The sequence below is a fragment of the Artemia franciscana genome, chromosome 10, assembly GCF_032884065.1.
Source record: "Artemia franciscana chromosome 10, ASM3288406v1, whole genome shotgun sequence".
Lineage (NCBI taxonomy): Eukaryota > Metazoa > Arthropoda > Branchiopoda > Anostraca > Artemiidae > Artemia > Artemia franciscana.
In genome coordinates, this window is record NC_088872.1 from 50781911 (window position 1) to 50797127 (window position 15217).

General features: G+C 35.8%; 1 protein-coding gene across 3 annotated transcripts in view; it reads right to left on the minus strand.

Moving 5' to 3' along the window:
• The window catches only part of LOC136032330 (protein cycle-like), a 158159-nt gene that overhangs the window by 107551 nt on the left and 35391 nt on the right, over window positions 1-15217 (minus strand). The window contains exon 1 of one of the 3 annotated variants that reach the window (XM_065712641.1): window positions 9575-9720. The exons of the other annotated variants lie outside the window; for them this stretch is intronic. Coding sequence (XP_065568713.1) covers window positions 9575-9585 — 11 coding nt within the window. The 5' untranslated portion in view covers window positions 9586-9720. Of the gene's footprint in view, window positions 1-9574; window positions 9721-15217 lie in introns of those variants that run through there. 3 annotated transcript variants of the gene reach the window in all.

A 15217-nucleotide genomic window follows, 5' to 3' on the forward strand; every position in this document is an offset into this window, starting at 1 on the left:
AAAACACTTAGAGTGGAGAGATCGGGATGAAACTTGATGGTAAAAATAAGCACAAGTCCCAGATACATGATTCACATAATTGGAACAGATCCACTCTCTTTGGGGTAGTTGGGGCAGGGGGTAATTCTGAAAAATATTCGCAAGTGTTTTCCACTAACACTGACACTGAACGTAACCTGAACGTATATTCGCAAGTTTTACGTAGTTCAAAACACATATAAAAATCTATCTATATTCATAGGTAGTACACAGGGACTCAACTACAATGGCGCGTGACTAATATGGCGCGTAACGACTTGCGCGCATGGGGGGCTTGGGGGGGGGGGCGAAGTGCCCCCAACAGCTAGTATATATATATATATATATATATATATATATATATATATATATATATATATATATATATATATATATATATATATATATATATTATATATATATATATATTATATATATATATATATATATATATATATATATATATATATATATATATATATATATATATATAAATAGGTTGTCTGTGTGTTATGTCTGTCGAGTGACGTCAGAAAAAGTAGAAAAAATGAGGTGTTTTTAACTTACGAACGGGTGATCGGATCTCAATGAAATTTGATGTTTAGAAGGATATCGTGTCTTAGAGCTCTTATTTTAAATCCCGACCGGATCTGGTGACATTGGGGGGGGGAGTTGGGAGGGGGAATCCTAAAACTTGGAAAACACTTAGAGTGAAGGATCGGGATGAAACTTGGTGGGAAAAATAATCACTAGTCCTAGATACATGATTGACATAACCGGAACGGATCCGCTCTCTTTGAGGAGGTAGGGGAGGAGTTAATTCTGAAAAATTAGAAAAAATTAGGTATTTTTAACTTACGAACGCGTTATCGGATCTCAATGAAATTTGATATTTAGAAGCATATCGTGTCTCAAAGCTCTTATTTAAATCCTGACTGGATCTGGTGACGTTGGGGGGAAGTTTGGGGTGGGGGAACCTAAAATCATGGAAAACGCTTAGATTGAAGGGATCGGGATGAAACTTGGTGGGAAAAATAAGCAGAAGTCTTACATACGTGATTTACATAATTGGAACGGATCCGATCTATTGGGGGGGAGTTAATTCTGAAAAATAAGAAAAATGACGTATTTTTAACTTACGAAGGAGTGATAGGATCTTCATGAAAGTTCATATTTAGAAGGACCTCGTAACTCAGATTTCTTATTTTAAATCTCAATCGGAACAAGCATAACTGGGGTGGGGGGGCAGTTGGGGGGGGGCCGGAAATCTTAGAAAATAGTTAAAGCGGTGAGATCAGGATGAAACTGGATGGGAAGAATAAAAACCTGTCTAAGATACGTGACTGATATAACCGGACCGGATCTGCTCTCTTTGGTGGAATTGGAGGGGGGGTGGGTAATTTTGAAAATTGAGGTATTTGTAACTTACGAAAGGGTGACCAGATCTTTATGAAATTTAATATTTAGAAGGATCTTCTGCTTTAAAGTTCTAATTTTAAATTCCGATCAGATCCTTTGACGTTGGGGGGAGTTGGAGGGGGAAACCGGAATTCTTGGAAAACGTGAAAATTGGGGTATTTGTATCTTACGAATAGATGATCGGATCTTAATGAAATTTGATTTTTAGAAAGAATTCATGCCTCAGAGCTCTTATTTCAAATCCCAACCAGATCTTTTGACAATGGGGGGAGTTGGAGGGGGGAATCTTGGAAAAACACTTGGAGTGTAGGAATCGGGATGAAGCTTAGTGGATAGAATAAACAAATGTCCTTGATACGTGATTGACAGAATCGTATTGGATTCGCTCTCTTTGGGGGAGTTGGGAGGAGGGGTTCAGTGATTTGGCGAGTTTGGTGCTTCTGGACGTGCTAGGACGATGAAAATTGATAGGCGTGTCAGGGAGCTGCACAATTTGACTTGATAAAGTCGTTTTCCCGGATTCGACCATCTGGGGGGCTAAAGGGAGAGGAAAAATTAGAAAAAACTAGGTATTTATAACTTACGAGTGGGTGATCGGATCTTAATGAACTTTGATATTTAGAAGGACATCGTGACTCAGAGCTCTTATTTTAAATCTTGACCGGCATTAAGCCTCTTATTTTCCTTTTTAAATCAATCTATTGATTCATAGAATTTTGTTAGAGCTCATTCCATATGATCTCTTGGATCTTAGCTCTTCTCGCCTCGTCACAAGTGCCATATGAGCTCTTAGCTCTTGTCTTTATTGAAAATTAAATAAAAAAAAACAAGTTTTTTTAAATGAAAGTAAGGAGCGACATTAAAACTTAAAACGAACAGAAATTACTCCGTATATGAAAGGGGCTTTTCCTCCTTGACACCCCGCTCCTTACGCTAAAGTTTTTTATTGTTTTAAAAAGTAGAGTTGCGAGAAAGAATCAAACTTTAGCGCAAGGAGCGGGGTGTCAAGGAGGAAAAGCCCCTTTCATATACGGAGTAATTTCTGTTCGTTTTAAGTTTTAATGTCGCTCCTTACTTTCATTTAAAAAAACTTGTTTTTTTATTTAATTTCTGAAAGTTTTTTAATTAATGCATGACTGATTTTGACTCTCCGTACATAAATTATTAAAATGAAATTTGCATATTAATTCTTTTTTTGGCTAAATGGCTTTTTCTTAGTTTTGATCAGATGATTTTGAGAAATAAGGGGTGGGGAAGGAGGTCTTGTTGCCCTCCAATTTTTCGGTTACTTAAAAAGGCAACTAGATCTTTTATTTTTAACGAACGTTTTTATTAGTAAAAAAAAATACATAACTTAAGAATTAACTTACGTAACAAACTTTTATATTCTTATATTTTTGATTATATATATGAGGGGGTTGGTCCCCTCGTTAATACCTCGCTCTTCACACTAAATCTTGTTTTATCCCAATTCTTTAAGAATGACCCCTGAATCAGAAAGGCCGTAGAATAAACAGTTGAAATTATTTTAAAAAATTTTAGCATAAAGAGTGAAGTGTTTATCTCCTCCTAAATACCTCGCTCTTTATGCTAAAGTATTTTTAGAACCCCTCATATGCGTAATAATCTCTGTTCCTTTTTAAGTTTTAGTGCTTCTCCTTACTTTCAATTGAAAAAACTTTTTCATGTTTATATTTTCATTGTTTTTTTTTATAGTAATGCTAGAAAGTCCTGCGCCCTTTTCATTGAATTTCTCTTCCCCCATGAAATATTCCTCCAAGGAAAGATCCTCCCATATAGCCCCCTCCCCTGAACCCCACACCCAAACCAAAAAAATCCCCCTGATAACGTCGGTACACTTCCCAGTAACCATTACTGTACGTAAACATTGGTCAAAGTTTGTAACTTGCAGCCCCTCCCCCAGGGACTGTGGGGGGTAAGTCATCCCCAAAGACATAGTTATTATGGTTTTCGACTATGCGGAACAAAATGGCTATCTCAAAATCTTGATCCGTTGACTTTGGAAAAAAAAATGAGCGTGGGAGGGGGCCTAGGTGCCCTCCAATTTTTTTGGTCACTTAAAAAGGGCACTAGAACTTTTCATTTCCGTTAGAATGAGCCCTCTTGCAACACTCTAGGACCACTTGGTCGATACGATGACCCCTGGAAAAAAAAACAAAAAAAAAACAAAAAACAAATAAACACGCACCCGTGATTTGTCTTCTGGCAAAAAATACGAAATTCCACATTTTTGTAGATTGGACCTTGAAATTTTTTCTATAGGGTTCTCTGATACGCTGAATGCGATGGTGTAATTTTCGTTAAGATCCTATGACTTTTAGGGGGTGTTACCCCCTATTTTCCAAAATAAGGCAAATTTTCTCAGGCTCGTAACTTTTGATGACAATAATTAAACTTGATGAAACTTATATATTTGAAATCAGCATAAAAATCCGATTCTTTTGATATATCTTTTAGCATCGAAATTCCGTTTTTTAGAGTTTCGTTTACTATTGAGCCGGGTCGCTCCTTACTACAGTTCGTTACCACGAACTGTTTGATTGGTTTAAGATCGTCGACAAAGGGACAATTTATTCAGGAAATTTGGATCCTTCTCAAATAAATAAAAAAACAAGTTTTTTTAACGGAAAGTAAGGAGCGACATCCTCATCAACGCATCTCATCAACGCACCACTCTTTACGCAAAAGTTTGACTCTTTTTCTTAACTCTACTTTTTAAAACTGTAAAAAACTTTAGCGTAAAGAGCGGGGCGTTGATGAGGAAGCATCTCCTTTCATATACGAAATAATTTCTGTTCGTTTTAAGTTTTAATGTCGCTCCTTACTTTCCGTTAAAAAAACTTGGTTTTTTATTTAATTTCTGAACGTTTTTGAATCAATGCATGTTTTGATTTTGGCTCTCCGCAGATGAATAATTAAAACGAAATTTGCATATTTATTTTTTTTGCTAAATGGCTTTCTCATAGTTTCAATTGAATGATTTTGAGAAAAAAAGGAGCGGAGGAGGAGGTCTAGTTGCCCTCCGATTTTTGGCTACTTAAAAAGGCAACTAGAACTTTTAATTTTTTAACGAATGTTTTTATTATTAAATGATATATGTAACTTAAAAAGCTTATCTAGCGAACTTCTGTATTCTCATGTTTTTATTACGTATACGAAGGGGTTCACCCCTCGTCAGAACCTCGCTCTTTATACTAGAGCTTAAATTTGGTTCCAATTTCTCAAGAATGACCCCTGAATCACAAAAGCCGTAGAATAAGTAGTTGAAATTACTAAAATACTCTAGCTTTAAAAAAGAGCGAGGTATTAGGAGGAGGTGAGCCCATCATATGCAGAAATAATTTCTGTTCGTTTTTAATTTTAATGCTTCTCCTTACTTTCAGTTGAAGAAACTTTTCATATTTATTTTTTCATTGTATTTTTTAAATAATGCTAGATAGTCCTGCGCTCCCTTCATGAAAATTTTCTTCCCCCATGACAAATTCTTCCAAATAAAAGTTCCTCAAACATATCCCCCTCTTCTCGACCCCCCAACCTAAAAATCCCCCTGAAAACGTTTGTACAGTTCCAAATAACCACTACTATATGCAAGCACTGGTCTAAGTTTGTAACTTGTGGGCCCTCCCAGGGGGACTGCGGGGGATTAAGTCGTTCCCAAAGACATAGTTATAAGGTTTTTTGACTACGCTGAATAAAATGGCAATCTCAGAATTTTGATCTGGTGACCTTGGGAAAATAATTAGCATGGGAGGGGGCCTAGGTGCCCTCCAATTTTTTGGTCACTTAAAAAGGACACTAGAAGTTTTCATTTCCGTTAGAATGAGCCCTCTCGCAAGATTCTAAGACCACTGGGTCGATACGATCACCCCTGGAAAAAACAAAACAAAAAACAAACAAACAAATAAACACGCAACCGTGATCTGCCTTCTGGTAAAAAATACAAAATTCCACATTTTTGTAGATAGGAGCTTGAAACTTCTCCATTAGAGTTCTCTGATACGCTGAATCTGATGGTGTGATTTTCGTTAAGATTCTAAGACGTTTAGGGGTTGTTTTCCTCTATTTTCTAAAATAAGGCAAATTTTTCTCAGGCTCGTAACTTTTGATGGGTAAGACTAAACTTGATTAAACTTATATATTTAAAATCAGCATTAAAATGCAATTCTTTTGATGTAGCTATTGATATCAAAATTCCATTTTTTAGAGTTTTGGTTACTATTGAGCCGGGTCGCTCCTTACTACAGTTCGTTACCACGAACTGTTTGATAAAAGGTCTAACTAGTATCATAATTCTGGCTGTGTAAATGGATAGACCTGAAACTAGTAAATCCAATTATGTAAGTTTCTAGTTCTTTTGGTGCAAGTTATAGCCGCAGTCTTGTCGCTAAACTATAGTTATAGCCAGTGGCTAATTTTGTCAAAATCCCGGGGGGCAGGGGCGTAGCTACAGTATTTTTAATGGGAGCAATAGTAGTAGTAGTAGTATTAATTTATTAACCAAAAGAAATAACACAGACAAAATCAATCGGTAGCACACCAAAAGCGTTGCTTGCGAGGGTGTGTTACTAACAAAAAAGAACAAAAAATAGAAGAGAAAAAAAACAAAAAAAAAAAAAAACAATGAGTTAATCTAAAATGAGCAGAAAGGTGAAACCGTGTACCGAGAAAAAAAATTACATAAATAATTCATACACAATCAAACAACATAATATCATGATCCCGAAGCAAAAAAAGAAAAGAAAAAAAACAATTATTTCCAATATTAAATCAATCAATCTCAATCTAATTCAAAGGTATACCTACCAAGAAACCCCACACGCAGCACGGCTTTAAACTGATTAATGGGCAATTCCTTGATACTTGGAACAAGCTTATTCCATAGCTTAGCCCCTCTATAAACAATTGAAAAAATAGGGGGTGTTATTGAAGTAGGTGCTATTCAAGTGGTAGTGAAGAAAAGTAACTATCTAACAAACACGCTACTTGGTGGAGTTAAAACATTACGCAATGCATTATAAACAATAAACGCACATTAAACAACCATAAATATAAGTACTGGTGCTTGGTTTTTACTAAAATAGCTTTTTTTAAAAATAAAAAATGAGCTGCCGCAAATGACAGTAGTATAGCATAAGCAAGCTTGTATATTAAGCATAAGCATAAGCATGTATATTGTATATAGCATAAGCAAGTAGTATATTGTAGTATAGCATAAGCAATGCCGTATATGCTCAGCTTTTTTTAAGCCAAATCCACCACTAACGTCACAATACATATGCCCCTCCACTTCCCCCAACTCCTACCCCAGGCACAGGATGCTCAATCTCATAATTGAACCAAGCTCATTCTAGTAACCCCGGGTATCATGCTATTCATTTGATCGTAATTATGAATTGATTTTCACTCTTTAAGATTTAATTTGTTGTGCTAATTTTTTTTATATACCTGATTTATTGAAATTTATATTTGATTTTTTATTAAATTGAATTGTTTGGGGACTAGCCGATTTATATTTTTGCCGAAACAAAAATAGCAGCACAATAGCACTGTAAAGGATAAAAAGGATAAGTCAAAGTATTAGTATAATATTAGTATAAAGTTATAGTATAATAACTATATTATTAGTATAATACTAATAATAAATACTAAATATAAATACTAAGTATAATTAGTAAAATACTAGTTTATAATATTAGTATAATATTAGTATATTAGTATAAAGTATTAGTATAATTAGTATATTAGTATAAGTCAAAGTAAAAGGATAAGTAAAGGTAAAGGATAAGTCAAAGTATTACCACAGATTGTGCTGCATTATATTGTGACATATTCCCCATATTTAAATAGCGACCTCATTTTAAATTTGAAACTATTCGAAAAATGAAGTTATATTTATTGACTTATCCATTGGGCATTGTCTGACAAAGAATATCCAGAATATCTGAAAAATTCTTTGCATCATTGCGGCAGAAACCTTAAATTAATTTAAAATCTCCGGGGATGACTATTGGAAGGGAAAACTGACTCCAAGAATTTTAAATTACCTTCCCCTTTGTATCTTTGTTAAAAAAAATAATTCTGTAAAAATTACAAAAAAGTTTTTCTTGTTTAAATTTGGGCATGAGGGGTATACATTATCAGAGGGGGGGGGGGCTATACTGAATATCATTTATATATCCATAATTCCCTTCACAAGCAAAACTTGTCCTCATAGTGCAGCATAATAAAACTGATAACAATAGAAAAAGAGCATAAGTTGGTTACACTTACGGGTATTTAAAGGGGTATTATGGTTATTTAGGGTATTAGGGGAAATTTAAAGTATTAAAGTTCTAAATTGTGAAAAAATATACATATTTTGTTTAAGTTGCGACTAATTCCACTCATAATTTTTAGCACAAAAAAAAAATTCTTTTTTGGAGCTGGTTAAAAGAAACATTTAAAAAAGCGAAAATACCAAGAATTCAGCACGGTATCAAACAGTTCGTGGTAACGAACTGTAGTAAGAAGCGACCCGGCTCAATAGTAACCGAAACTCTAAGAAACGGAATTTTGACACAAATAGATACATCAAAAGAATAATATTTTTATGCTGATTTTAAACATATAAGTTTCATAAGGTTTAATTTTACACATCAAAAGTTACGAGCCTGAGAAAATTTGCCTTATTTTAGAAAATAGGGGAAACATCCCCCAAAAGTCATAGAATCTTAACAAAAATCACACCATCAGATTCAGCGTACCAGAGAACCCTACTCTACAGAAGGGTTCTCTGGTACGCTGAATCTGATGGTGATCATATCGACCCAGTGGTCCTAGAATGTCGCGAGAGGGCTAAATCTAACGAATATTAAAACTTCTAGTGCCCTTCTCAAGTGACCAAAAATTGGAGGGCACCTATGCCCCCTCGCACGCTCATTTTTTGTCCCCGGATCAAAATTTCAAGATAGCCATTATGTTCAGCACAGTCGAAAAACATAATAACTATGTCTTTGGGGACAACTTAATCCCCCAAAGTCCCCGGGGGAGGGATTAACAAATTTTGACCATTGTTTACATTTAGTAATGGTTATTGGGAATTATTCAATCGTTTCTAGGGACTTTTTCGATTTGAGGAGGGGGTCGGGGGGAGGGGATCATGTGGGAGGATCTTTCTTGGAGGGATGTATCACGGGGGAAGAGAGTTTCCATGAATGGGGCTCAGAATTTTCAAGCATTATTTAAAAAACAATGAGAAAATAAATAAAAAGTTTTTCGGCTGAAAGTAAAGAGCAGCATTAAACTTAAAACAAACAGAAATTATTAGCACATGAGAAGGTTCGTTTCCCCTCAATGCTTCGGTCTTTACGCTAAAGTATTTTGAGTAATTTCAACTATTTATTCTACGGCCTTTGTGATTCAGGGGCCATACTTAAAGAATTGGAACAAAATCAAAGCTTTAGTGTATAGAGCAAGGTATTGACGAGGGGCGAACCCCCTCATATACGTAATAAAAACCTACGAATATAGAAGTTCGTTGCGTAAGTTAATTCGTAGGTTCCATATTTTTCTAACTAATAAAAACGATCGTAAAAAAATAAAAAGTTTAGTTGCTTTTTTAAGTAGCCAAAGATTGGAGGGCAACTAGGGCTCCTCCCCCACTCCTATTTTCTCAAATCGTCCGATCTAAACTATGAGAAAGCCATTTAGGCAAAAAAAAAAATATTCAAATTTCGTTTTAATTATTCATGTGCGGTGAGCCAAAATCAAAACATTAATTAAATAACATTCGGAATTAAATAAACAAAGTTTTTCAACTAAAAGTAAGGAGCGCCATTAAAACTTAAAACGAACAGAAAATAATCTGTATATGAAAGGGACTGTTCTCTCCTCAGCTCTTTACGCTAAAGTTTGATTCTTGGGAGTCAAACTCTGGGAGTCAAACTTTGGGTTATTGGGAGATTGCTTAAAGGGAAAGATCATCGGACCATTAGGCAATATGCGCCTTTGTGTTATCCTAAATGAAGTTAATCCTAATGAATATACCAAATATGATGAACCTGTAATACTTTAGTAACAAAATTAAAATACTTTAGTAAAAAATACACTGCGCCTATATCATACAGAAAAAACAAACCCAGGTTCCATGGCACAGTATCCAAAATAAGAATCCTCTGCAAAAAATTATTAGAAAACATTGAATATTCCTTTACACAACTCCATTGGAAGAAAGGCAGACACCCTTTCCCTTCGGGTAATCAGTTCGAGAACTGTTCCATTACTGATGATATAATACTCCTCTGTTTTTAGAGCTCCAATCCTTGGTCATGAGCTACAACACGACGTCAATCTTCGCGTAATCGAACGACGCATCTTTCTTAGTAAAACGACTTTTTCCAGATTAGAGATTACCTTTATGAACAGGACAATTATGCGGAGACAAAAAATTGCATGAATAAAATCACGTAATATAAACAAACTCGGACATGCGGGATGAAAACGTTCGGGTTAAGGGTTATGCAGAGATGGTTTTAGGGGATATAGTGGGCATACTATCCCCACTCTATACGCTAAAGTTTGACTCTTTCTGTTTGTAATTTCTGTTCGTTTTAAGTTTTAATGTCGCTCCTTAATTTCATTTAAAAAACCTTTTTTTATTATTTAATTTCTGAACGTTTTTGAATCAATGAATGTTTTGATTTTGGCTCTCTACAGAGGAATAATTAAAACGAAATTTGTATATTTATTTTTTTTTGGCTAAATAGCTTTCTCATAATTTTGATCGGATGATTTTGAGAAAAAAAAGAGCGGGGGAGGAAGCCTAGTTGCCCTCTGATTTTCGGTTAATTAAAAAGGCAACTAGAACTTTTAATTTTTTACGAATCTTTTTATAAGTAAAAGATATACGTAACTTATAAATTAGCTTACGTAAAGAACTTTTTGTATTCTCATGTTTTTATTACATATATGAGGGGGCTCGCCCCCTCGTCAGTACCTCGCTCTTTACACTAAAGCTTAAATTTTGTCCCAATTCATTAAGAATGACACCTGAATCGCAAAAGCCGCAGAATAAATAGTTGAAATTACTAAAAATACTTTAGCGTAAAGAGCGAGATATTAGGAGGAGGTGAGCCTCTCATATGGGTAATAATTTCTGTTCGTTTTAAGTTTTAATGCTGCTGCTTACTTCCAGCTGAAAAAAAACTTTTTCATATTTGTTTTTTCATTGTTTTTTTTAAGTAATACTAGTGAATCCTTCGCTCCCTTCACGGAAATTTTCTTCCCCCATGACAAATTCCTCGATGGAAAGTTCCCCCAGCATATCCCCCTCTTCTCAACCCCTGCCTCCAACCAAAAAATCCTCCTGAAAACGCCTGTGCACTTCCCAAAAACCATTACTATATGTAAGCACTAGTCAAAGTTTTGAACTAGTAACCCCTCCCACGGGGACTGTGGGGGAGTAAGTCGTCCCCAAAGACATAGTTATAAGGTTTTTCGACTACGCTGAATAAAATGGCTATCTCAGCCATTTTTTGATCCGTTGACTTTGGGAAAATAATTAGCGTGGGAGGGGGCCTAGGTGCCCTCCAATTTTCTTGGTCACTTAAAAAGGGCACTAGAACTTTTCATTTCCGTTCGAATGAGCCCTCTCGCAACATTCTAGGACAACTGGGTCGATACGATCACCCCTGGAAAAAAAAACATATAAACACGCATCCGTGATCTGCCTTCTGGCAAAAAATATAAAATTCCACATTTTTGTAGATAGGAAACTTCTCTGATACGCTGAATCTGATGGTGTGATTTTCGTTAAGATTCCATGACTTTTAGGGGGTGTTTCCCCCTATTTTCTAAAATAACGCAAATTTTCTCAGGCTCGTAACTTTTGATGGGTAAGACTAAACTTGATGAAACTTATATATTTAAAATCAGCATTAAAATTCGATTCTTTTGATGTAGCTATTGGTACCAAAATTCCATTTTTTAGGGTTTTGGTTACTATTGAGCCGGGTCGCTCCTTACTACAGTTCGTTACCACGAACTGTTTGATACAGCAAATATTCAATTTTCCGCTGTGAAAAACTCGAAAATAAACCGGTTTGTTCGTTAGTTTCCTTTGGCTTAGCCTAAAACAAGACTCATGTGACAGAATAGATGAGAAATAAATAATTTGGGCTATATATTTGCACATTAGGGGTGGAGGTAAAGTATTTGGACAGTTTGAAGCAAAAAATAATTATTGCTTCGTAATGTGCAGAATAATTGCACCTAACACATTTTGCATGCAGACCCGCTATACCTTACCCCACCCCCCAATGTGCAAATGTAAAGCCAAAATTTGTTTCTAAAGTATTATTATTTTTTTCATATTTTTGATATTTCATTAGGATTGAGCATCAAAGGAACAGGTTCGAAATAAAAGAAGCATTTAAGTGTTTGCCGTATAATACACAAGTACCGAAATATTTGTCAAAATTTGGCCTGAAAATTTTTGGGAGAGAGGGGTGTTACTGTTCAAATTTTTGCCCCGCCGCAAGAGAGGCCACAACCACCACAGCAGGGCGGGGGTAGTTAAAAATTACCTGGACAGAATCACGAAATATAAAACAAACATGGAGATGTGGAAATAAAACGTTCGGGCTAAAGTATTTGCTCCGTGTTCAATTTTGATATGTAAGCTACATATGACAAATAGAAAAAAAAATTCAAATATAAAAAAAATAACAACCGAGAAAACGAGGGCAAAATCAGCGAGTGGACAGAAAAGAAGCGAAAAGGACAGAAGCAGATATTTCGACAAGGTGCCAAGCCGTAAAAAAAAACTGACCAATTGAAATAAACTCAAACAGAGTAGAAAAGAAAACACTCCTGTTTCACTTCTTTTCTGTCCACTGGCTGATATTTTTTTTTTCATTTTCTCGGTTATTATCTCTGTTTTTAATTATAATTATGGTGCTAATCTCCTATACCCACCAAACTCAATTTCTTGGTCAGACAGAACCGGGTTCTTTCTGTATCAGTACTCGGTGATATTCAGCTTAGCGTGAGAGATATGAACTACAATGTAGTTATATTTTTAACTGAACATTTTAGTTGGTATTTAGGTTTGGTTTGGTTAGGTTCGAACCATTTAATATTGTGTCCATAATTCTCTGTTGTAGTTTCCATAATTTTGTTACTAAAGTATTTTATTTTCAATAATCTTAGGTATATTTCATTAGGATTAATCTAACTTCACTTCTTGAGTGTGGTGGGTATAAGAGATAAGTACCTTTTCTATCTGTCATATGTTTTGTATTGCCAGTTTGGTCATAGAATATATTTTGGTATGCAAGTTCACTGCTCTCCGATGGTTGTCGAATATATCACAGCCTACTATCATTCCAAGGCTGAGATGCAGTTTTGTCCGTTATCCCAATTCAAAATCGATTGAAAATTGGTTTGGGATTGTCGACAAAAGGACAATTTATTCAGGAAATTTGGATCTTTCTCAAATAAAAGGTCTAACTAGTTTCATAATTCTGGCTGTGTGAATGGATTGACCTGAGACAATTGAATCCAATTATATAAGTTTCCTGTCCTTAGATGCAAGTTATAGCCACAGGCTTTTTGCAAAATCACATGTTCAAAGGGAAAATAGCCAGTGGCGTAATTTTTCAAGATACTGGAGGGGGGGGGTCAAGGGCGTTGCTATAGTATTTTTATTGGGGGGGCAATAGGGGGTGCTACTGAAGTAGGTGCTATTCAAGTGGTAGTGAAGAAAAGTAACTATCTAATAAACACGGTACTTGGTGAATTTAAATCATTATGCAATGCATTATAAACAATAGACACATATTAGACAAGTCTGCAATGCTGCAGACGACAGTAGTACAGCATAAGCAAGCTTACGGGTGGATGAAGGTGAATGTCGTATATGCTCAGCTTTTTTTCAGCCAAATCCGCCGCTAATGCCATCCCCTTCCTTCCCTTCCCCTTCCCCCAGCCCAGCACAGGATGCTCAATATCATAATTGAACCAAGCTCTATTCTAATAACCCTGGGTATCGTGCTATTCATTTGCTCGTAATTTTGAATAGATTTTGACTCAGTAAGATTTAATTTGTTGTACTAATTTTTCAATATAACTGATTTATTGAAATTTTGTATTTGATTTTTTATTAAATTGAATTATTTTGGGACCTGCCGATTTATATTAACATATAACATTGATACCGACGGGCCACATAAAGCCAAAACAAAAATCATAGGCAGCGCAATAGCGCTGTCTAAGTCAAACAGATCGTGGTAACGAACTGTAGTAAAAAGCGACCTAGCTCAATAGTAACCAAAACTTTAAAAAACGGAATTTTGATACCAAAAGATACATCAAAGGAATTGCATTTTAATGCTTATTTTAAATATACAAGTTTCATCAAGTTTAGTCTTACCAATCAAAAGTTACGAGCCCAAAAATATTTGCCTCATTTTAGAAAATGGGGGACGCACCCCTAAAAGTCACAGAATCTTAACAAAAATCACACCATCACATTCAGCGTATCTGAAAACCCTCCTGTAGAAGTTTCAAGCTCCTATCTACGAAAATGTAAAATTTTGAATTTTTTTGCCAGAAGGCAGATCACGGATGCGTGTAATTTGTTTTTTTTTTCCCCAGAGGTGATCGTATCGACCCAGTGGTCCTAAAATGTTGCGAGAGGGCTCATTCTAACGGAAATGAAAAGTTCTAGTGCCATTTTTAAGTGACCGAAAAAATTGGACGGCACCTTGGCCCCCTCCCGCGCCAATTATTTTCCCAAAGTCACTGGATCAAAATTCTGAGATAGCCTTTTTATTCAGCATAGTCTAAAAACCTTATAACTATGTCTTTGGGGACGACTTACTCTCCCACAGTCCCATTGGAAGGGGCTGCAAGTTACAAACTTTGATCAGTGCTTATATATAGTAATGGTTATTGGGAAGTGTACAGACGTTTTCTGGGGGAGTTTTTGGTTGGGGGTTGAGAAGAGGGAGATATGTTGGGGGAACTTTTCCACGGAGGAATTTGTCATGGGGAAGAAAATTTCCATGAACGGAGCGCATGATTTTCTAGCATTATTTAAAAAAAACAATGAAAAAATAAATATGAAGAAGATTTTTCAACTGAAAGTAAGGAGTAGCATTAAAAATTGGAACGAAAAGAAATTATTACGCATATGAGGGGTTCACCTCCTCCAAATACCTCGCTCTTTACGCTAAAGTATTTTTAGTAATTTCAGCTATTTATTATACGGCCTTTGTGATTCAGCGGTCATTCTTAAAGAATGACCCCCACACGATTTTTGACAGCAAAAAATTTCTTCAAATTTGGATTCTGGAACGTCCAAACAATGTAACAGTTGTCCATGACAGAACAAATTTAGAAAGAAATGAGCCAGTACGATCTAGACATCATCGCCCTATACGAGGTACTATGGCCTGGTTCAGGCCTCGAAAAGTTGCAAAGTGGAAACAGCGTCATATTCAGCGGACCAGAGTCAAGGATGGAACATATGATGACGAGAAAAACCAGTCTATCACTTTTAAAGTGGCAGCCAGTTTCATCCAGAATTCTTTCCGCTTGGTTTGCCAGCCAGCATGCAAAACCGTCTGTGGTGGTCTGTTACACACCCACAAACAAGCAAGCGATGATGCAACGGGAGAATTTAAAATAATCCCGCAATCAGTTGCCAGTGACATACTTAGACATGACATAGCTTGTTTTGTCGGTGATTTCAACGCAAAAATTGGTTACGGTCGCGAAT